We start from the raw sequence: 22,081 nt of genomic DNA on the forward strand, positions 1-22,081 counted from the left end.
ATGGTGGCCCGGGATCATGCAGAGAGACTCCGGGTAAAGATTGAGTTTGATGGCCTTTTTTATATTGACAATGTAGGAGTGAGAGGTGGTATGGCGTTACTGTGGAGGAAAAACAATACGGCTAGCTTGTTGGGTTACTCAAAGAACCATGTGGATGTAGAGGTGTGTATGCCAGGATTTGATAAGTGGAGAATGACGGGGTTCTATGGATTTGCACAGCGGTGGAGGCGGAATGAGTCATGGGAGCTTATTAGATCATTATCACATCGATCTCAGCTACAATGGGTCATGATAGGGGATTTCAATGATCTCCTGTATCAGCATGAAAAACGAGGGGGGAATCCGCATCCAGAGGCGCTTTTACGTGGCTTTGGAAAAACCATTGATGAGTGTGGTTTAGCCCAGTTGCCAATGCAGGGATACCCGTATACATGGGAGCGGGGTGAAGGGACTGTGGACTGGATTGAAGAGAGGCTGGATAAGGTGCTGGTAACACAGGAATGGCGTGAGGTGGTTAGGGATGCCAGTGTTTTAAACATTCTGACCCGACGCTCAGATCATTCTGCTCTTTTTCTTGGGATTCTAAATCCTCGGGAGAGACGGAATGGAATGAGAAGAAGGTTCCGATTTGAGATGGCATGGCTGCATGATGAGGGTTGCAGGGGGGTTGTAGAAAGGACATGGGCAGAAGGGAGGAATAAGGGGCTACAGGGTTGTATTCAACTCTGTGGAGATAGATTATCACGATGGGGAGGAGATCGATTTCATAAGTTTGGTGAGCAAGCGATGAATCTTCGTAAACAGCAGTTGCGTTTACGGGGGTGTATGGATCAGGCATCGTTAGCAAAATACCAGCGTTTAGAGGGGTGTCTGGCTCAAATTGAAATGCAGGAAGATGCGTATTGGAAGCAATGGGCAAAACAACACTGGCTAAAGGGAGCAGATGCAAATACGAAATTTTATCACAGGTATGCTTCTCACCATAAAAAGAAGAATACACTTGTTAAAATTATGAATGATGATGGGGATTGGGTAGAGGGGGAGGCTATGGGAACTGTTATAATTGATTATTACAGACGTATCTTTGCTACGGGTCAGTCTGAAAATGATGTGGAGTTTTATGCAAGTATTTTCCCCCAAGTGTCACAAGCACAGAATGATGGCCTGCTACGGCCGTTTGACAAAACAGAGGTCAAGGCTGCGTTGACAGCCATGTTTCCTGATAAGGCGCCAGACCCGGATGGAATGAATCTGGGCTTTTATCAGAATTATTGGGATGTGGTGGGAGAAGATGTGTCAGAATTTATTGTGAATTGCCTGAATACTCGTACTTTTCCAGCTGAATTGAATGATACTGATATAGTTTTAATTCCCAAGAAAAAGAATCTGGAGTTGGTCTCGGATCTCCGGCCTATAGCGCTGAGTAATGTGATCTATAGAATCATGGCTAAGATGATCTCGGCTAGAATGAAACCACTTATGAATGAAATTATTTCTGATACGCAAAGCGCATTTATACCTGACAGGCTGATAACAGATAATATTCTGGTTGCTGCGGAAGTTGGTCACTTTTTAAACAGAAAGCAGTGTGGTATGACTGGATGGGGTGCATTAAAATTAGATATGGCGAAGGCATATGATCGTATGGAATGGTCATTCCTGCGTAATATGTTGATAGCGTTGGGATTTGATGCTAGGTGGATGGACTTAATTATGTTATGTGTAACCACTGTATCTTATAATATTTTGCTGAATGGCTCTCGTAGTCTGCCTATTACCCCGACTCGTGGACTTAGACAGGGTGATCCTTTACCCCCGTACCTTTTTATTATCTGTGCTGAAGGTCTATCACTGCTATTACAACAGGCACAGTCTCAGGGAAGAATTCATGGCTGTAGAGTTGCAAGAGGTGCACCACCTATATCCCATCTGCTTTTTGCTGATGATAGTTTGTTGTTTTTTAAGGCAAAAATTCAGGAAGCTGAAGTGATTAAACAGTGCTTAACACGGTATGAAAGATTATCTGGCCAAGTAGTCAATTATCATAAATCAAACATCTGTTATAGTAAGAATACGAGAGATGATGACAGGAATGATGTGGCGCATGTCTTAGGTGTGGACCAAGCTCCCAATTATGGGAAGTATTTGGGGTTACCCTCTTTTATAGGGAGAAATAAAAAGACAGCTTTCTCGTATATTGAGGACAAGATCAGGCAAAGGATCGTATCCTGTAATAAGAAACTATTATCACAGGCTGGTAAGGAAGTTTTATTAAAAAGTGTGGCTCAAGCTATGCCTACTTTTTCAATGAGCGTTTTCTTATTACCAATGGGGATATGTACAGCCATTGAGCGAACCATGAATCGTTACTGGTGGGGATCTGGGAATGACCGTGGCATCCATTGGAAAGCCTGGGATAAGATGTGTATACCAAAGAAGCATGGGGGTTTAGGATTCAAGGAGCTACATGCTTTCAACCTGGCAATGTTGGGTAAACAAGCATGGCGATTACTCACTAAGCCTGAGTCTCTAGTTTCAAAAGTTTATAAAGCCAGATATTATCCTAAAGGGACTTTTTATGATACATGTGTGGGGAATAACCCGAGCTTCTGTTGGCGCAGTATTATGGCAGCCCATGACATGGTATGTAGGGGGATTAGAAGGAGAATTGGAAACGGGGATACAACTTTAATATGGGACCATCCATGGTTACAGGACCAACATGAGCCAAAGATTCACACAGAAAAGCCTGTGCACTTGAATGGTGCGACTATCAAGGGATTAATAGACCCGGAAACACATACTTGGGATCCGAATATATTGACAGATATTTTTGACCCCATTGATATACCCCGGATCTTAAAAATACCAATATCACCAAACTATGACGATATGTGGTATTGGTATGGGGACCAGGGAGGAAACTATACAGTAAAGAATGGGTACATGGCTATTATTGGAGATTATGGGCATGCTACGAGCAATTTTGATAATTGGCTAGGCCTATGGATACTTAAAATACCTCCCAAATGGAAAACTTTCTTATGGAGAGCATTGAATGATATTCTCCCCACTACGGCAAATCTGATTATAAAGAGAGTGGATATACAACCAACATGTGCTATGTGTGGGATGGCAAATGAAGACACAATGCATGCTTTGGTATTGTGTGATTATGCTAAGTCCATTTGGAGCCAATCTCACCCTCCAATCCCCATCAACATCACAAATATTTTCTATAGTTGGTTTAGTGAACTATTAAATATTTTAGACACTAACCAAATTATCCACGCAGCTGCAATCCTATATTACATTTGGAGAACCAGAAATGGAGCGGTGTGGGATGCATGCCTACCACGTCCGCAAAGAGTGATTGCCGCAGCCGCTGCCGGAGTACACGCATGGGAGCAAGCACATCCCGCTCGGACTCCCATGCCGCTGCAACTGCCTGCTTTGCCGAGCGTACCGCACCAATCAGACATGGCCGAAAGTACACTGCCATCACCGGAAGTTCATGCGCCATTAAAATGTTATTTCGATGCCAGCTTTTCGCATCACACGGGAGCAGCCACTGCTGGAGCTTTGTTGTTGACTGGGGAAGGAGAATATGTCTCGGCCTTCAGTATACGTTTGCCAGATTGTCAGTCCCCACTTATGGCCGAAGCGCTCGCATGTAAGGAAGCCCTATCATGGTTATGGACTCGTGGAGATCACTCTATACAATTATTCACGGATTGTTTGACTCTACAACAATACCTCTCACACTCAGCGACCTCTCTTCGGTTGTATATTGGCTATGCCATAGATGCCTGCAGGGCACGTATCGTTACGTTTAATTATTGTTCGGTTATTTACATTCCTAGATCAGAGAATTATTTAGCTCATATTTTAGCTTTATCTACTTCTAGTCAGCCTGCTATTATGTATTGGGACTCTGTTCCGCCTCACACTATTTCGCAGTATTTTGAATAAATGCCATGACGGCTCCTTTCAAAAAAAAATAAAAAATTCTTTGTTAAAATTCCACTCGATCATTCATCCGCATATAACTAATAGTGCACACACGTGGGTGCACTATTATAGATCATGAATACACTATTAATTATTCACAAATGCACTATCAAACACTTCTAAATGCACCGTCGTAATTGTAGAAATGCAATCGTACCTTTTCTTTAATTTTTCCCCCTTGATCATCTTAGATGGACTAATAAGATTAGTCAACATGCTTTCAAAGGACTAGTAGTTCTCATCTAATCCTGATTATATATGTGCCGGTAAGTACGACCATATGTGCTTTTTGTTACGCGATTGATCTAAATTGGTTTAGGTGAGTTTTGTCATACCTCTCAAACTTCACCCCCTATGACCAAATTATATTGCGCACCGCGGTGCATAATCGATTACGCACCACACATCAAAATGACGTTGTTTTATTTAATGAAAAGAAACGGAATCCGTTCCGCACCATTCCGCAAAAATTAACTCTGTTCTTCAGTTTCATTTTGTATACACTGCAGTTTCAGTTCAACACAAATACAGTTTCATTTCGATATAACTACAGTTTCATTCAATATTTATACACTCAAATATGTGAAAATGTTATTTAATTTTATTTTATATACACTATAGTTTCATTAAAACACAACTACATGATCATTTCGATATAATTATAGCTTCATTTTACAATATACACTCAAATATGTGAAATGTTATTCAGTTTCATTTTATATATACTGCAGTTTCATTTCACCACAACTACAGTATCATTTTGATATAACTACAGTTTCATTTGATAATATAAAAATAATACGTGGGGCAGTGTCGGTTTAGATACACTGTAGTGTTACTCCGTTAACACTAACAGCGCGCCGTTTCTTTACTTAAAGAAACGGCGCCGTTTTGATGCACGGTGCATAATCACCGCAGTCCATGAATTAACAACTGCCAGTTGAGTTGCCTATGCGGGCCATATATAGGAAAAAATGGAAACACAGTTCTTCTTAGGAAAAATGGAAAACAATGCTTTAGCCATATGAAAAGTCCATCCAAAAAACTCCTTTCACACTCGGTCTAGAAAATCCTTCTCACACTACCAACGTAACATTGGGATATAAAAGGCATTCTCAACCATTAACTCAGCAAGCATTGCATCCACGCAAAACTATATTTCAAAACAGGCCATAAGAAATAATATAATAATAGTAATCTCCCTTATTAGCTTCATCATGAGTGGCTGCAGGCTGCCTATAATAAATCCTGTTCCCTTCTTCATCTTTGTTTTTATGGTAACTGAGTTTGGGTTTTGTAGCGGAAACCCAACCCCGATTTGCAGAAAAGATGAAAAGCAGGCCTTGCTGTGCTTCAAGAAGGGGTTAAAGGATCCATCCAGTCGGCTTTGGTCTTGGGTTGATATTGATGGAGACTACGATTGTTGTAGTAAATGGGATGGAGTTGTGTGCAACAACGTAACTGGCCATGTCACTGAGCTCCACCTCGCCAATCCCGCTCCAGGCAATGGCAGTTCAGCTTTTGGCGGTGAACTAAGTTCCTGTTTGCTGGAATTGAAACAACTAAGTCACCTGGACCTTAGCGGAAATGATTTTGAAGGAACTCCCATCCCAGGCTTCCTAGGATCTCTACTAAATCTAGAATATCTCGATCTATCAGAAGCTGGATTCGAAGGTGACATTCCTCATCACCTGGGAAATCTTACAGGTTTACACATGTTGAGTATTCGCGGCATTGCTTACTCTCTTGGTGGTCTCAAAGTTGATAGCCTGGAATGGTTATCAAGTCTTTCCAATCTCCAGCAACTGGACTTGAGCTATGTGGATCTAAGCAACGCACTCAACTGGGTAGAGGTCACTTCTGCTCTTCCTTCTTTACATCACCTTAGTTTCTCTGGTTGTAGTCTTGCTAACATATCCCCTTCACTTCATCATCCCAACAACTATTCCTCCCTTTTGGTCCTGGACCTTTCTCTTAATACCTTCAATTATTTTCTCCCTAAATGGATTTTCAATCTCAACACCCTCGTTTCTCTTGACCTGCGTGAAAGTAGTTTTCTGGGTCCCCTACCTGATACTGGTCCTTGGAACTTTTCATCTCTTGAAGCCCTTCACATCTCTTTTAATCTTCTCGGCGGGTCTTTACCCAGTCATGCAAACTTGCCTAAGCTCAAAGTATTTGACACTTCTCTTAACATGTTCAATTCTAGCTTGCCACAGTGGATATTTAGGTGTAAAGAATTACAAAAGCTTGATCTTCAAGCTAACCTGTTTTCAGGCCCTGTTCCTAGTAGTGTGGGGGAAATGAAAAGGCTAAGATATCTTGATCTTTCTTCAAATGAATTGAGTTCTACCATACCAAGTTGGATTTATGAATGCCCTGAGTTGACCCATCTTGATCTTGGTTACAACCAATTTCAGGGCACCATTTCGAATTCCATTTCCAACTTGACTTCTTTGGCTTACTTCAGTGTCTCTAATAATAACATGCTTAGTGGAGAAGTGTCTAAAAAGATGGGAAAACTTTGCGAGCTAAAGTGGCTTTCTCTGTCAGTAAACAAGTTTTCTGGATTAATTTCTGAGTTGTTCCAAAGTATGTCTGGGTGTGTTTTGTATGGATTAGTGGGTTTGCATCTAGACAATAATCAGTTTTCAAGCCCAATGTTTGAGAGCTCATTAACATTTCCATCATTGACAAGTTTGGGCCTGGGAGGTAACAAGATAAATGGAACACTTGGTGAAAGTTTGGGGAAAATGTTTCCAATGTTGCGATCTTTGGATATTTCCAATAACATTTTAGAAGGTGTTGTGACCCAAAACCACTTTGTTAATCTAAAAGGGTTGGTGTCCTTCCATGCATCTGGAAATAGATTAACATTGAAAGTGAGCTCCAATTGGCTACCTCCCTTCAAGCTCAAGAAGCTTGGGCTGGGAAGTTGGCACTTGGGTCCTCAATTTCCAATTTGGTTGCAGTCACAAAAACAGATTTCTAAGGTGGATATATCTAATGCTGGAATCAAAGGTGAAGTTCCAACTTGGTTTTGGAACTTATCCTCCCAAATGTCTCTCCTCAATCTGTCTCATAACCTATTTTGTGGTCCATTGCCTCAAACATCACTTGCCAAAACCAAATTATTGGACTTGTCAAACAATTTCTTCTCGGGAAATGTTGTTCGTTTCTTATGCCATCCTCAAAATGGATCGAACAGGCTTAAGAGGCTTTATCTGAGAAGAAACGATTTATCCGGTCAAATTCCTGATGATTGTTTGAGTAATTGGCCAGCATTGCAAGTTTTAGACATGGCAAAGAATAATTTGAGTGGAAGAATTCCCAAATCTGTTGGGCTTCTAAAGTCATTGTCATCATTGGAGTTTCATGGAAACAAACTTTTTGGCAATATACCTTCATCTCTACAAAATTGCACCAATTTATTCAAACTTGACTTGGGTGAAAATGAACTAGAAGGGAGTATTCTAAGTTGGCTTGGGAGTTCATCACTTTATTCTAGTTTAGTTATTCTAAGGCTTCGTTCAAATAAGTTCCATGGTGAATTGCCTCCAGATCTTTGCCAGCTTAAATATCTTCAGATATTGGACGTTGCTAATAACAACATCATCGGTAGCATTCCGAGGTGTCTTAACAATCTCACGTCAATGGTCGAGCAGAATGAGATTGATTTTGGAGAAATGGATACTTTAACAAAAATATTCTTGGGAGAAAGTGCTACAGTGATCACTAAAGGGCAAGAGTACCAATACTCTACCATTATATTGGTGTTGTTTGCAAGTTTTGATCTTTCAAACAACAATTTTTCTGGGGAAATACCTGTGGAGCTGACCACTTTACTGGAATTAAGATCCTTGAACTTATCAAGAAATAAGTTGACAGGAAACATTCCCAAGGAAATAGGAAACATGAAGCAATTAGAATCCATTGATCTATCAAGAAACCATCTTTCTGGAGAAATTCCCTACAGTCTCTCAAATCTCAACTTTCTGAGTTACTTGAATTTGTCTTATAACAATCTGTCTGGGAAGATCCCTACTGGTACTCAACTTCAAAGCTTCAATGCATCTTGTTATGTTGGTAACAATCTTTGTGGGCCTCCTCTCCTTGGATGTAGCAATGATGATGATGTTCCTGATGAAGAAGAAGACAGAGGAGATGATTTTGAGGCAAAGTGGTTTTATATTAGCATGGCTATAGGATTTGTTGTGGGATGGTGGGGCATCTGGGGACCTTTGTTTGTTGTGAAATCTTGGAGGTATGCTTATTTTCAGTTTATAGACAATAAGTTAAAGTCTCTTTCAAAATGGTTTGGATAGAGCTGGATTTTTATTGTATTTTCTAAAAACTTCTTTCTTGTATTATTATATATCAAATAAAGGTGAACTTGTCCACTTTTATGTAGCCTGAAAGGGTATATTTAGTTGTAAAACTATTTCTGATTTTGCCTTAGATTACTAAGATGATTATGGCTATATTTAGCAAATTTAGATGAAAAGTTAGCTGAAAGTTGAAAAGTTTAAAAGTTAAAAGCTGAAAATGGAAGAACTGTTAAGCTAGCTCATTATGCTTAAACATACTGATTATTTTTAAAAGTGTTTGGTAAAATTAGCTTTTAGATAAGTTAATAAAAGTAAAAACACTAAAAAGGATATTTTTATAACATTTAAATAAGTTTGTTTACATATTAAAATTTAACATTTTGAACGGAAACTATTAGCATAATCATGATCTAGCATCCATAATGAAATATCAATATTGTTGTAAATCTCCTCCATCTCAATAGAGGTTTCACTTAAATTTTTGTTGATGGAGATATTACTACTTCAATCTTATTACTACTTTAATCTGGATGCTGCTCAAGTACATTAAACATCATGTCATCTTGCGAATTATTCCGAATATAATTATGTAGTGCAAATGTGGCCATAATAACATCAATTTGGGTCTCCGCACTAAACTGTGACATTTTAGCAAATATATTACATCTCTTCTTCAATACTCCAAACGACTTTTCAATACAACTTCGAAGAGAAGAATGTACATGATTGAATGCTTCTTGAGCATTAGTTGGAGGCCTTTGAATAGATAGAGATTCTGTTCAACCAAACTAATTGGTTGGCCGATTTATGCAAGAAGTCCAATTAAAATCTTAGTTTTGCCAAAATACTCACTCGTAGTGGAATCCCTTTGGCGCAAAAACTGCAACCGACTATGGAGACTCAGATACCCTACCCGAGAAGAAAACCCAAAGGCAACTCCACTAGTGTTCCATAAGACCCCTACAACATACAAAACTTCATCGGACAAAGACGAGCTAAGCATGGACAAAATAAAAGAATCCTGACGGACCAAATTTTCGGCCAGAGAATCAGCTACAACAGAACACTCATCCGGAGCATTAATAAACGGAGCTAGATACGGTAACGTGTCATCAACGTATTCACTAGGATTTTACCGCTGAGAAAGGGAACAAGTTGAGTCTTTCATAACAGATTGTTTGGTAGTGTAGTTTTGTTATTTGGTATGTGCATTGGAGTCTTATGGTGTGTACGTTTTTCAATGGGTGGAATTTGCATCATTGTGTGTGGAAAAAATAGGTTTAGGTTTGGTTGGCTTCTTTAAATTCATTCGGTTTTTCTTTTAAAAAAATAATTCTAAGTGCACCTGGTATGTGAGATATTTTTTTGTTGGTGTGTGCTTTGGAGTGGTATGGCGTGTGCAAAAGTTCCTGTTTGAACTTGGTGTGTGCGTAGGTTCGGGATGACGTGTGCATTTTGTGAACTTGGTGGTTGCATAGGTGTGGTATGGCGTGTGCATTTATTTTAAACTGTTTGTTTGTGGTGTTCTAAACTTGTATTATTGGTATACAGAGCTTGTACAGAGTATGGAAGAATATTGTGAAACTTAGGTGTGTGCATGTGTGTTGTGTGGTGCAAAAAAAAAAAAAAAAAAAAACAGGAAATAGTGCACTTACAATCTTTTCCATAAAATCAAAATGTTAAAAACAACAAATCTATGCACACACATAATATTAATGATTGTTTTATAAAAAAATAAAAAATTAAATATCAAAGCCCCCATCCCAAACTTTTGCACACGCCAAAGCACAAAATCGCACTGCCACCGTAAGTTACAACTCCGGTCAATCAGAAATAAATAAACAACACATAGTAGTCTTACAATCTTTTTTTTTTTTGAAAAGTACAATCTTCTTCTTTAAAAACAAACTAACAACATGAATTCACACACATACATAATAAATATTTGCGAAAAAAAAATAAACAAAAAAAAAACCCAAAACACAAAACTTGCACACGCCATTTCGCACACATACACACAGCGCCGTACATAATCATCTAATAACACATTACAGATGCACATACCCTTTTTGTTGCTCGCCATTCATAATCACTGAACCTTTGTTGTTTTCATAGTACGTACTATTAAAAAAAATTATTAGTAGTTATTTTCATTCATATTCTCCCTAATATAATGCTAAAGACTTCAATTTAATTCTATCCAAAATTAAACACAATACTACAATTACTTTTTAATCTTTATGTTTTAAATATATTCTTAATTACTTTAATGGCATGTTTGGTTCATGTAATAGGTCAGAAATGAAATAACATTCCTTGGAATAAACCTATTCCATCGTTTGGTTGGATCATTTTGTCATGGGAATAACATGCCTAGGAATGAGCTATTACCATTGCAAGCGTCATAGTCATTCCTAGGGGGGAGCCTTGGTATTAGCTATTCACATGCCCTTGGGAATAGTTTTTATATCACAAATACCAAAAATACCCTTTACACAATATATAATATTTATATTTATTTAATAAATATAATGTATTATATAAATGTATATATTTAATTAAATATAATTTTTATCCATCAATCTATCAATAAATAAATAAATATATATATATATATATATATATATATATATATATATATATATATATATATATATATATATATATATATATATATTTAAATAAATTAGGAATAAGGGTCAAATAGGCCACTCAACTGCACACAAAATTGCAATTAGGCCATTGAACTAATAAAGAATGCAATTGAGCCATTGAACAACACAAAAACATGCAATTCAACCCAAAATAACTTGTGTACCTGTTGAAGCAAGTTACCCATTTTTTAATTAATTATTAAAAATAATTTTTAATTTTTAATAAATAATTAATTTAAATTTAAATTTAAAAAAAAAAAAAAAAAAAAAAAAAAAAAAAAAAAAAAACAGTCGGCCGGAGACGAACCTCCGTCTCCAGCCATGGAGATGAAGGACGTCGTCTCCATGGCCGGAGACGAAGACCTTCGTCTCCGGCTATGGAGAATTGGGGAATGAAATTGAGAAAATTGGAGAAATGGAAAAACTGGAGAAATGGAAGAGGGAAATTCAAAAATTGGAGAAATGCAAAACTGAAAATAGAAAAACTTATAAATGAAGTAAACGACCCTAAAAACTTGCAAGCAACACCAATATAATGGTAAAGTAACAATAAATTATGAAAATACAAGTAAATAGCATGATATACTTGTGTCTTTATACGCCATTTTAAATGTAATTAGTGATTGCAGGTGATTAAACCAACTAACACAATTAGCTATTAGCTAAATCAATCAACTATCAACTAACAGTCAATTGTCAAACAGAAAATAATATTTTTCAAATAACACAAGAAAAAAGTTCAAAAAAGTACCAATATACAGTGAGAATCCAACTCTACACTTGGGGGCCCCAGTCGGTCTTGCATCCGATGAGTCCTCACTCGCGCCCCGCTTGCCTCCTCTGATCGGTTGTCACGAGAATTATCATAACGGGGCCTTTTATTCGGAAGTAATATCCATCACAGTCCAAACCAACCAAAAGGATACTTCAACTTAACATCTAAAAATTGAAAATAGGCTTGTCTCCAAGACTTCACAACAAACAAAGGTCCCCAGATGCCACACCATCCCACAACAAATCCTATAGCCATGCTAATATAAAACCACTTTGCCTCATCAGAATCATCTCCTCTGTCTTCTTCTTCATCAGGAACAGCATCATCATCATTGGATTCATTGCTACATTCAAAGAGAGGAGGCCCACAAAGATTGTTACCAACATAACAAGATGCATTGAAGCTTTGAAGCTGAGTACCAGTAGGGATCTTCCCAGACAGATTGTTATAAGACAAATTCAAGTAACTCAGAAAGTTCAGATTTGAGAGGCTGTAGGGAATTTCTCCAGAAAGATGATTTCTTGATAGATCAATGGATTCTAATTGCTTCATGTCTCCTATATTCTTAGGAATGTTTCCTGTCAACTTATTTCCTGATAAGTTCAAGAATCTTAATTCCACTAAAGTGGTAAGTTCCACAGGTATTTCCCCAGAAAAATTGTTGTTGGAAAGATCAAAACTTGTAGCCAACACCAATATAATGGTAGAGTATTGGTACTCTTGCCCTTTAGTGATCACTGTAGCACTTTCTCCCAACAATATTTCTGTTTCCCTATCAATATCAAAGTCAATCTCATGCGGCTCAACCATTGAAGTGAAATTGTTAAGGCACCTAGGGATTATACCAGTGAAGTTATTATTAGCAAGGTCCAATATTTGAAGAGATTTAAGATGGCAGAAATCTGGAGGCAATTCACCATAGAACCCATTTGAACGAAGCCTTAGAACAAACAAACTAGAAAGTGAACTCACAAGCCAGTTTGCAGTATTCCCTTCTAACTCATTTTCACCCAAGTCGAGTTTCTCTAAACCGGTGCAATTTTGTAAAGATGAAGGTATATTGCCAGAAAGTTTGTTACCGTTCAAGTCCAAAGATGACAATAACTTTAGGAGCCCAATAGTTTTGGGAATTCTTCCACTTAAACTATTCTCTGCCAAGTCTAATACTTCCAATACCGGCCAATTACCCAAACAATCGGGAATTTGTCCTGATAAAGCATTTCTTCTAAGGTGAAGCCTATTAAGCATGATTGATTCATTTTGAGGATGACAAAAGAAACCAATGACGTCCCCTGAGAATAAATTGTCTGACAAGTCCAATTTAGTTATGGGAAATGTGTTTCGAGGCAATCGACCACTGAATTGGTTGTGAGATAGATTGAGGACAGAGAGTTGAGAGGATAAGTTCCAAAGCCAAGTTGGAACTTCATCTTTGATTCCAGCATTAGATATATCCACCTCAGAAATCTCTTTTTGTGACTGCAACCAAACTGGAAATTGAGGACCTAAGTGCCAACTTCCCAACCCAAGGTTGCTAAGTTTAAAGGGAGGCAACCAATTTGGACTCACTTTCAATGTTAATCTATTTCCAGATGCATAGAAAGTCCATAATTCTTTGAGATTAACAAAGTGATTCTCGGTCACAACACCTTGTAATATGTTATTAGAAACATCAAGAAAATCCAGCATCGGAAACATGTTCCCCAGACGTTCGGGAAGAGTTCCATTCATCTTATTACCTCCTAGGTCCAAAGTACTGAGTGATGGGAATTTTAATGAAGTATCAAACATTGGACCAGAAAACTGATTATCGTACAGAAGCAATTTCACTAAACCATCAAAAACACATTCAGACATACTTTGGAACAACTCAGAAATTAATCCAGAAAACTTGTTTGCTGACAGAGAAAGCGAGACTAACTTGCAAAGTTTTCCTATCTGTTTAGGTACTTCTCCACTAAGCATTCTGTTATTTGAGACACTGAAGAAAACCAAAGAGGTCAAGTTGGAAATGGAATGTGAAATGGTTCCCTGAAATCGGTTGTAACTAAGATCAAGATAACTCAGCTCAGTGCATTCGTAAATCCAACTTGGAATACTGGACCTGAAATCATTCCCATTAAGATCAAGATATCTCAGCCTTTTCATTTTCCCTACACTACCATGAACTGGCCCTGAAAACCGGTTTCCTTGAAGATCAAGAGTTTGTAATTCACTACACCTAAATATCCACTGTGGCAAGCTAGAATTGAACATGTTAAGAGTGGTGCGCAATATTTTGAGCTTAGGCAAGTTCCCATGACTGGGCAATGAACCACTGAGACGATTCAATGAGATGTCAAGTGTTTCAAGAGACGAAAAGTTCCAAGGACCAGTCTCGGGGAGGGGACCAAGAAAACTACTATCGCTCAGGTCAAGAGAAACAAGGCTGTGGAGATTGAAAATCCATTTAGGAACAAAAGAATTGAAGCTATTTTGAGAAAGATGTAGGACCAAAATGGAGGAATAGTTGTGATGATGAAGTGAAGAGGATATGTTAGCAAGACTACAACCAGAGAAACGAAGGTGATGTAAAGAAGGGAGAGCAGAAGTGACCTCTACCCAGTTGGGAGCGTTGCTTAGATCCACATAGCTCAAGTCCAGTCGCTGTAGATTGGAAAGGCTTGATAACCATTCAAGGCTATCAACTTTGAGACCACCAAGAGAGTAATCGGAAAGACTTGTAGTAGTTCTCTGCCCCATCCCCAGGGAGATTTCAAGAAACCCTGAACTTATAGGAGAGGAATAAGCAGGCCCCCGTATAGTTAACGTGTGTAATCCTGTGAGATTACCAAGCTGATGGGGAATGATACCTTGGAACCCAGCATCGGCTAGATCGAGATATTCCAGATTTAGTAGAGATCCTAGGAAGCCTGGGATGGGAATTCCTTCAAAATCATTTCCGCTAAGATCCAGGTGACTTAGTTGTTTCAATTCCAGCAAACAGGGACTTAGTTCACCCCCAAAAGCTGAGCTCCCATTGCCTGGATTGGCGAGGTGGAGCTCAGTGACATGGCCACTTACGTTGTTGCACACAACTCCACTCCATTTACTACAACAATCATCGTAGTCTCCATCAATATCAACCCAAGACCAAAGCCGACTGGATGGATCCTTTAAACCCTTCTTGAAGCACAGCAAGGCCTGCTTTTCATCTTTTCTGCAAATCGGATTTGGGTTTCCGCAACAAAACCCAAACTCAGTTACCATAAAAACAAAGATGAAGAAGGGAACAGGATTTATTATAGGCAGCCTGCAGCCACTCATGATGAAGCTAATAAGGGAGATTATGGCCTGTTTTGAAATATATACATACATACACACACAAGGGGTACTATATATGGGGATGAGGGAGGGGGACAGCTGTCCCCTGATGAAGCAAGTAGCCAAGTAGTGAAGCAGCTAGTTGGTGAAATCAACAAAGCAGTTGGTTGTTGAAGGGTGGAGTCAACAAACAGATTAAATGGCTAGGGGTTATTTTGTAATTTCCTTAGCTTGTTCGTTAAAGTTAGTTATTTTCTGTATTAGCTCGTTAATAACCCTGAGTTTTCTTTCTTTAAAGTGAGTTTGAATTCTTCAGTCCTCTGGAATGAACTTGTTCTTTTGAATTCAAGAAATCTTTTTTTCCTTCTTTCTCTCTTAACCAAAGGAGTTCGACATCCCCACTACTCCTATAGTAACTCCGCCCTGATCAATTATTTGTACTTTTAAAACATATTATTTGTACCAAAGTTTGAGTAATAGATTGCCAGCCGGAGATTATTATGTTTCTTATGGTTTGGAAATATAGTTTAGCTTGCTGGTTTAGCAATTCCATGATCATTGCTTTGTTAGAATGCCTTTATATTCCCATGTTAATATGTTATTGGCAGTTTGAACCCGTACATTTTTCTTGTAAATGTTTACGTTAGTTAGTGCTTTTTATTAGGACTCCCACACTATTCATTCTTCCTCTTTTTATAAAATAGGAATAAGGGTCAAATAGGCTACCGAATTACATATTAAAGTACAATTAGACCATCGAACTCAAAAATAATGTAATTGGATCCCTAAACTACATAAAATCATGCAATTAAGTCTAAAATAACCTGTTGACCTTAAATTGTGCGGACGTGACGGTTACCAATTTCAAAAATAAATTTTAAATATAATTTTAAATAAAATAATTAATTAAAAAAAAAAAAAAAAAAAAAAAAAAAAAAAAACTAGAACTGCCGGAGACGAAAAGTTCTTCGTCTCCATGGCCTTTCGTCTCCAGCGATGGAGACGAACACTGCCGGAGACGAATCAGTTTAGTTTTTTTTAATTATATAATTTTAATTATTTATTTTATTTTAAAATATATTTACAATTTATTTTTAAAATTGGTAACCTGCATTTCAGGTAAACAGGTCATTTTGGACCTAATTGCATGATTTTATGTGGTTCAGGGGCCTAATTGCATTATTTTTGAGTTCGATGGCCTAATTGCACTTTGGTGTGCAATTCAGTAGCCTATTTGACCCTTATTCCTATAAAATATTACTATTTATCATTCTTCTCTCGATTATATTGTGGGGCTCTTTGTATCTTTATAAATACATCTCTTTACCTTATTTATATAATTATGGATTGATCATTTCTAGAACTATTGTTGTCATCTGGTAATAGTAGACTAAAAAAAAAAAATCACCCCCACCTCCACTAACCCCTCGCAACCGCCGACCGGTGACACCACCTCTCCTTCTCGCATCATCTTGAATATTGTCTATCCAACCACAGCCCTTATAAAAACCCTACAAACAGCACATCACTTTTATCTCCATTAAACATTTAAATCAGTTCTAGATGTCATATTAATGCTATTATTTTGTTATATCATCTCCTATAAATAGCTTGGTGTTTGTACAGATGATTTACCATGTTGAAAAATATAATTTTTGCTGCTTTAAAGCACTATCTCGTTTTTCTTGAAACTTCTACCTGTACTTTCCTAAATTTTATTGTGTTTTACCCTTTGTTCTAGTTCATTGAGAGTAATATAGCTTGAGTGATCAACTATATTACAATAAATGCATTTTATCTTGAGAGACTGACTTCACAACGTTCCTAGCGTATCTTGACTTTATATGGATTATTTCTAACATTTTAAATCTCATTGTTATTAGTATTTTTTTCCTATTTATCAGACTTCTTCTCCAACAACAATTATTTCAGAGCCAAAATATTTATGATAGTTAGGCTAACATTATCCCTACAAATCTCTCCCACTCTCAAAAATGAGTCACACTTTCACATCGCCATATTTACAAATCATCTACTATTCATACTACATCCCTACAAATCTAATCAACTTTCAAAAGTGGGCCCAACATATTAAAATAATATTATTAATAATATTAAAATATTAAAAAGTAAAATTAAAAAGTAAAAAAAAATTTAAAAAAAAGTACAAAAGCTGTCGCAACAGCTTTTTCAGGGATTTGCAAATTTGCAATTCCTTTTGAATTAAAAAAAAATGAAAAATGGTGATGTGGCTTTACCATATAAGATTGCAAATGGGAGATTTGCTGGGATAATTCCAGCCTTACCAAAATATTTATGATGGTTATGACTTAGACATTAAATATAAAGTGTAAATAAATACTTTTTGGTACTTATCATTTGGGGAGGAGAGCACCAAAATTATGGGGGATATTTGGAATTTTAATTTGATACTTTAATGGCATATTTATAATTTTTTTTTTAGGGAATGTCACATGATCGAACTTCAGGGATAGTGGGGTCTTGACTTGTAATAGAGTCAATAGCATTTAAATTTTTTTTTGATATTTTAGTGATATTGTTAAATAATGCTTCCAAATAATTGTTATTATTATTTATTGAATTATCTAATAAATAAATAATATTAAATAAAAGTTTGAGTTGATTAAAATGATCATATTCTCACCACTCATAATTTTTAGATGATGATGGAAAATATGGATTGAAGATTGATATTGGGAGGCTGGAAGACTTCATAGTCAGTCAACGATAGTTTTCGTAAAACAATTGTGAACACACACTCAAACGGTCAAACCGCGCTTACTGTCGATATGACAAATTGAAAATGACATGAGCGACATGTTCGCAGAAAATTCCGCACCCTCAAAAAGATTAGTGTAAGGATAAATTAACGTAAGAATACTCTCTTAATTAAGAAGATTAGTGTTTACTGCTTACAAGGAGTCTACTATAACGGGTAAAACTTACATTAGAATTGTCAGTGTTTGATCTTAAGTTTTTATTCTCAATCTACCACCTAAATACCAACTAAGCTATCCATGTAGGTGTTTGTGAAATTTTTTTGAAAGTCTCAGACCTGTTAATTCAACTTAATTTTTTGATCTCATGTAAAAAAGCGAGGATGGATCTGGTCTATCCATTTAGGTATATCGACGGTTGAAAGTTGCTAAAAAATTAGGGGAAAGTGAGTCTAGTCAGTTTATAAATATTGCAACTTAAAAGTTTACAATAATTATAAAACTAACCCTGTAGGTGAGAAGCGTGGACAACTTTGATTCGTCTATATATATAGTAGATCTAACGATTGTAAAATAAAGAAAAATATGAAAAATGTGTGGTGTCATTTCTGTAAATATAGTTGTCCATCTAGAAACATATGCTTGACAGTGTATTTGGAAACTCTTTTAGTGCACTTCGTTCTTATGGGTTTTTGAGGAGCGCACAAAATTCTATGAAAGAGTCTCAGGAGCTAGGATGCATACTAGTTTCATAGAATCGGGTGGAGTGACACAAGATCTTCTTCTTGACATGTGTTGAGATACAGATTCCGTCATACAACAATTTGCTTCTAATATCAACGAATTAGAGGAAATGTCAACTAACAACCGTATCTAGAAACAACAACTAGTAGATATTAGTAACAAGCAAAAGAATTGGATTTAGTGATGTAATGTTAGAGGTGGGATTTGCAAAAAGAAACACTTTGATAACGCATTTTGAAAAGAGTGTCCAAATGCATTATCAGTTATCCGCCAATACACTTTCAAATTTTCCAAATGCCCAATCTTAATAATTACAATAAATGTCACTGCATTTTTCTTATTTTTCTTTATTTTTAACCGTTAGATTTACTTGATCGATAAATAATATTTATCCACACTTCTCACCTGAAGAGTTGTCCACATGAGAACTAAGCCTATATATATGCATTTCACTTTCGAAAATAGCTTCTCTATTAGTGTCTCGCTGGAAAGATTCAAACGGTAATGAAGAATATTAGAAAAAGATTTCTATAGAATTAATTAGGGGAAGAAAAATTAAGTTTGTAGAGTTTATGATATAGAAAAGTTTTGTAGAGTTTATGCATAAACTCTTATCAAATCGTGCTTAATGATTCATTGGTTTTAATGATTCGTTGGTAACGAATCATCGATGCTTATCAAATCGTGCTTAACGATTTGTTGGGTTTTATACAAATCGTGCACCAAGAATTGTTGCTTAACGATTTGTTAAATTGTGTACAACGTAACTCGTGTTCAATAATTCGTGGAAGTAATAATTCGTTGCATGTTTCTTTGCACGTATTGTTAGATGGTTCATAGCATAATTCGTTGGCTTTGTACGGATGAGAATATAATTGTGTTGTATTCAATAATAATGTTTAAGAGTACAGGGACCAAATATATAGAGATGCTAGATAGAATCCTAGTCTAACACGAATAATATAGTCCTAGTCTAATATGAATAATATAGTTCTAATACTCCCCCTCAAGCACAAGGTTGGCTAGCCAAAACATTGAGCTTGTCACGGAGAGAGTTAAAACGAAGAGACGACAAAGACTTTGTGAAAATATCTGCTAGTTGATCCTTGGTTGAAATAAAGTGCACTTCTAACTCCTTTTTGGCTACTTTATCGCGAACAAAATGATAGTCAATCTCAATGTGCTTCGTGCGGGCATGAAACACTGGATTGGCACATAAATAAGTAGCTCCCAAATTATCACACCGTAGTCGAGGAGGAGACGCAGGCGGGATGCCGATTTCATGTAACAGAGAAACGAGCCATGTAACTTCTGCAGATACATCAGCGAGTTCCTTGTATTTTGCTTCAGTCGAAGAACGTGCCACAGTCCGTTGCTTCCGACAAACCCAAGATATAAGATTACTGCCCAAGAACACAGCAAAGCCACTAGTAGATTTGTGGTCATTCGGATCGCCAGCCCAATCTGAGTCAGAATAGTCGTGAATATCCATAGATGTAGACCGAGAAATACGCAGGCCAAGATTCAGGGTGCCTTTGACATACCGCAGGACTCTCTTTAGATATGTCCAGTCTGTAGTAGTGGGAGCATGGATATGTTGACATAATAGATTAACAGCATAAGATAGATCCGGACGAGTTACCGTAAGATACTGGAGAGCACCAGCAAAACTCCTGTATTGTGTTGGATCGGCATAGGGAACGGCCACGTCGTCTGTGATTTTCGCAGAAGAGACATGCGTGATTACTGGCTTGCAGTCCACCATGCTAGCACGTTTGAGAATATCCTTCATGTACCGTTGTTGGGATAAAAGCACACCGCCAGATAACAGGACAGTTTCTATTCCCAAGAAGAAAGAAGGCACACCCATTCACGAACCTTAAATTCAAGTGCTAATTTATCAATAAGAGCAGTAACACGATCTGAGTCAGAACACATAATTAAAATGTCATCAACATACACCAAGAAATAAAGACGAATATTGTCACGAGAATAGATAAAAAGAGACACATCCGTCTTAGAAGGCAAGAAGCCCACAGAGACAAGAAAATCATGTAGCTTTGTGAACCATGCACGTGGAGCCTGTTTGAGACCGTATAGAGATTTTTTATGCAAACATACATGATTAGCTAACGACTTATCCTCATAACCAAGCGGTTGTCGCATGTAAACACTTTCAGCTAGCTCACCATTTAAAAAGGCGTTGTGAATATCCAATTGTCGAATAGACCACCCACGAGATACGGCTAAAGATAAGAGAAGACGAACCGTAGTGGGCTTAACCACAGGACTAAAGGTCTAAAAAAAGTCCTCTCCAGCAACCTGATTAAAACCCTTGGCTACTAACCTTACTTTATGACGGTCTATTGAACCATCGGCCTTCCGTTTGGTTCTGAAAACCCACTTGCAACCAACAACATTCATACCTGGTTGAGATGGAACGAGACGCCACGTATGATTATGGACCAAGGCATTGAACTCCGCATCCATTGCATCATGCCACTCAGGAAACTTGACCGCCTGAGAGTAACAGGTAGGCTCAGGCAATATAGTGGAAATAGTGGTTAAGGCAACATATTGATGCGGGCCGGAGCTGCGAGTGTTCGTGTTATGCGACCGAGGAGGCGGAGTAGCATGTCGAGGACGTCCGCGCGGCCTTCCGCGGTGCTCAACCTGCTGGTCCGAGACAGTCCGCTCACTCGATGCGGATTGCTCGTGACTGTGACCGGCATCATCGCCAGAAGCCCCCACGGGCTCGTGAATCTGCCGAGCGCCATCAGTAATCGTGGTCGAGACATCATTTACTTGGCCCGTCACAATTGGTGCAGTAGCCCACGGTTCGGAACGCGGTGTAGCAACCTGCGAGGCAATAGGAGAAACAAAGGGAAACACAATCTCATCGAATCGCACGTGGCGACAGATAAAAACCTTGTTAGTATTAGTGTCCAAACAACGATAGCCACAATAAGACAGAGGATAGCCTAGAAAGACACAGGGAGATGAACAAAATTGTAGTTTATTGCAATTATAAGGACGTAGGACAGGAAAACACAAACAGCCAAACACTCGTAAGTAAGAGTAGGACGGGGGAGATCGATGTAAATGGAAGTGAGGGGACTCATCAGACAGAAAACGAGTAGGAATTTTATTAATTAGATACACAGCAATTTCAAAAGCATAGTCCCAAAAACGAGACGGGACAGATGCTTGAGCCATTAAAGACAGCCCTGTCTTAACAACATGACGATGCCTGCGTTCCACTCGACCATTTTGCTCGTGAGTATACGCACAGGATTGCCTGTAGCGAATACCCAGCGAAGCAAGAGTGGAACCAAGCTTTTTATATTCTCCCCCTAAATCAGATTGAAAGGAAATAATCTTGCGAGAAAAAGAACGTTCAACGAGTGACCGAAACTTATCAAATATAGCATACAAATCAGATTTAGCACGCATGGGATAATACCATATATAACGAGTGTAATCATCCACAAGCAACACAAAATATTTATAGCCAGACGTAGAAAGTAA

The 22,081-nt window shown here is 37.8% G+C and overlaps 3 protein-coding genes across 3 annotated transcripts; 2 read left to right on the forward strand and 1 right to left on the reverse strand.

Moving 5' to 3' along the window:
- Positions 1-3,373, forward strand: LOC109154396. Its single transcript, XM_019302196.1, has 2 exons — positions 1-3,078; positions 3,272-3,373. Exons 1-2 carry the CDS (start codon positions 1-3, stop codon positions 3,371-3,373), a joined length of 3,180 nt encoding a protein of 1,059 aa, XP_019157741.1.
- A 1,912-nt stretch (positions 3,374-5,285) lies between these two features.
- LOC109154397 (LRR receptor-like serine/threonine-protein kinase GSO2) lies at positions 5,286-8,336 on the forward strand. The gene has a single exon (XM_019302197.1). The coding sequence runs from the start codon at positions 5,286-5,288 to the stop codon at positions 8,334-8,336; it is 3,051 nt and encodes a 1,016-aa protein (XP_019157742.1).
- A 3,555-nt stretch (positions 8,337-11,891) lies between these two features.
- On the reverse strand, positions 11,892-20,423 carry LOC109154398 (LRR receptor-like serine/threonine-protein kinase GSO1). Its single transcript, XM_019302198.1, has 2 exons — positions 19,798-20,423; positions 11,892-15,060 (listed from the first exon to the last, which is right to left on the reverse strand). Exons 1-2 carry the CDS (start codon positions 20,421-20,423, stop codon positions 11,892-11,894), a joined length of 3,795 nt encoding a protein of 1,264 aa, XP_019157743.1.
- Positions 20,424-22,081: the final 1,658 nt, after the last annotated feature.

This window comes from Ipomoea nil, unplaced genomic scaffold, assembly GCF_001879475.1.
Source record: "Ipomoea nil cultivar Tokyo-kokei standard unplaced genomic scaffold, Asagao_1.1 scaffold2647, whole genome shotgun sequence".
Classification (NCBI taxonomy): Eukaryota; Viridiplantae; Streptophyta; class Magnoliopsida; order Solanales; family Convolvulaceae; genus Ipomoea; species Ipomoea nil.

Coding starts and splice junctions, on each gene's coding strand:
- LOC109154396 (XM_019302196.1), top strand. CDS start 1: ATGGTGGCCCGGGATCATGCAGAGAGACTCCGGGTAAAGATTGAGTTT. Junction 3,079..3,271: donor ATGATATTCTCCCCACTACG/GCAAATCTGATT, acceptor TAAATATTTTAG/ACACTAACCAAATTATCCAC.
- LOC109154397 (XM_019302197.1), top strand. CDS start 5,286: ATGGTAACTGAGTTTGGGTTTTGTAGCGGAAACCCAACCCCGATTTGC.
- LOC109154398 (XM_019302198.1), bottom strand. CDS start 20,423: ATGGGTGTGCCTTCTTTCTTCTTGGGAATAGAAACTGTCCTGTTATCT. Junction 15,061..19,797: donor GCGTCTCCTCCTCGACTACG/GTGTGATAATTT, acceptor GAGTGGCTGCAG/GCTGCCTATAATAAATCCTG.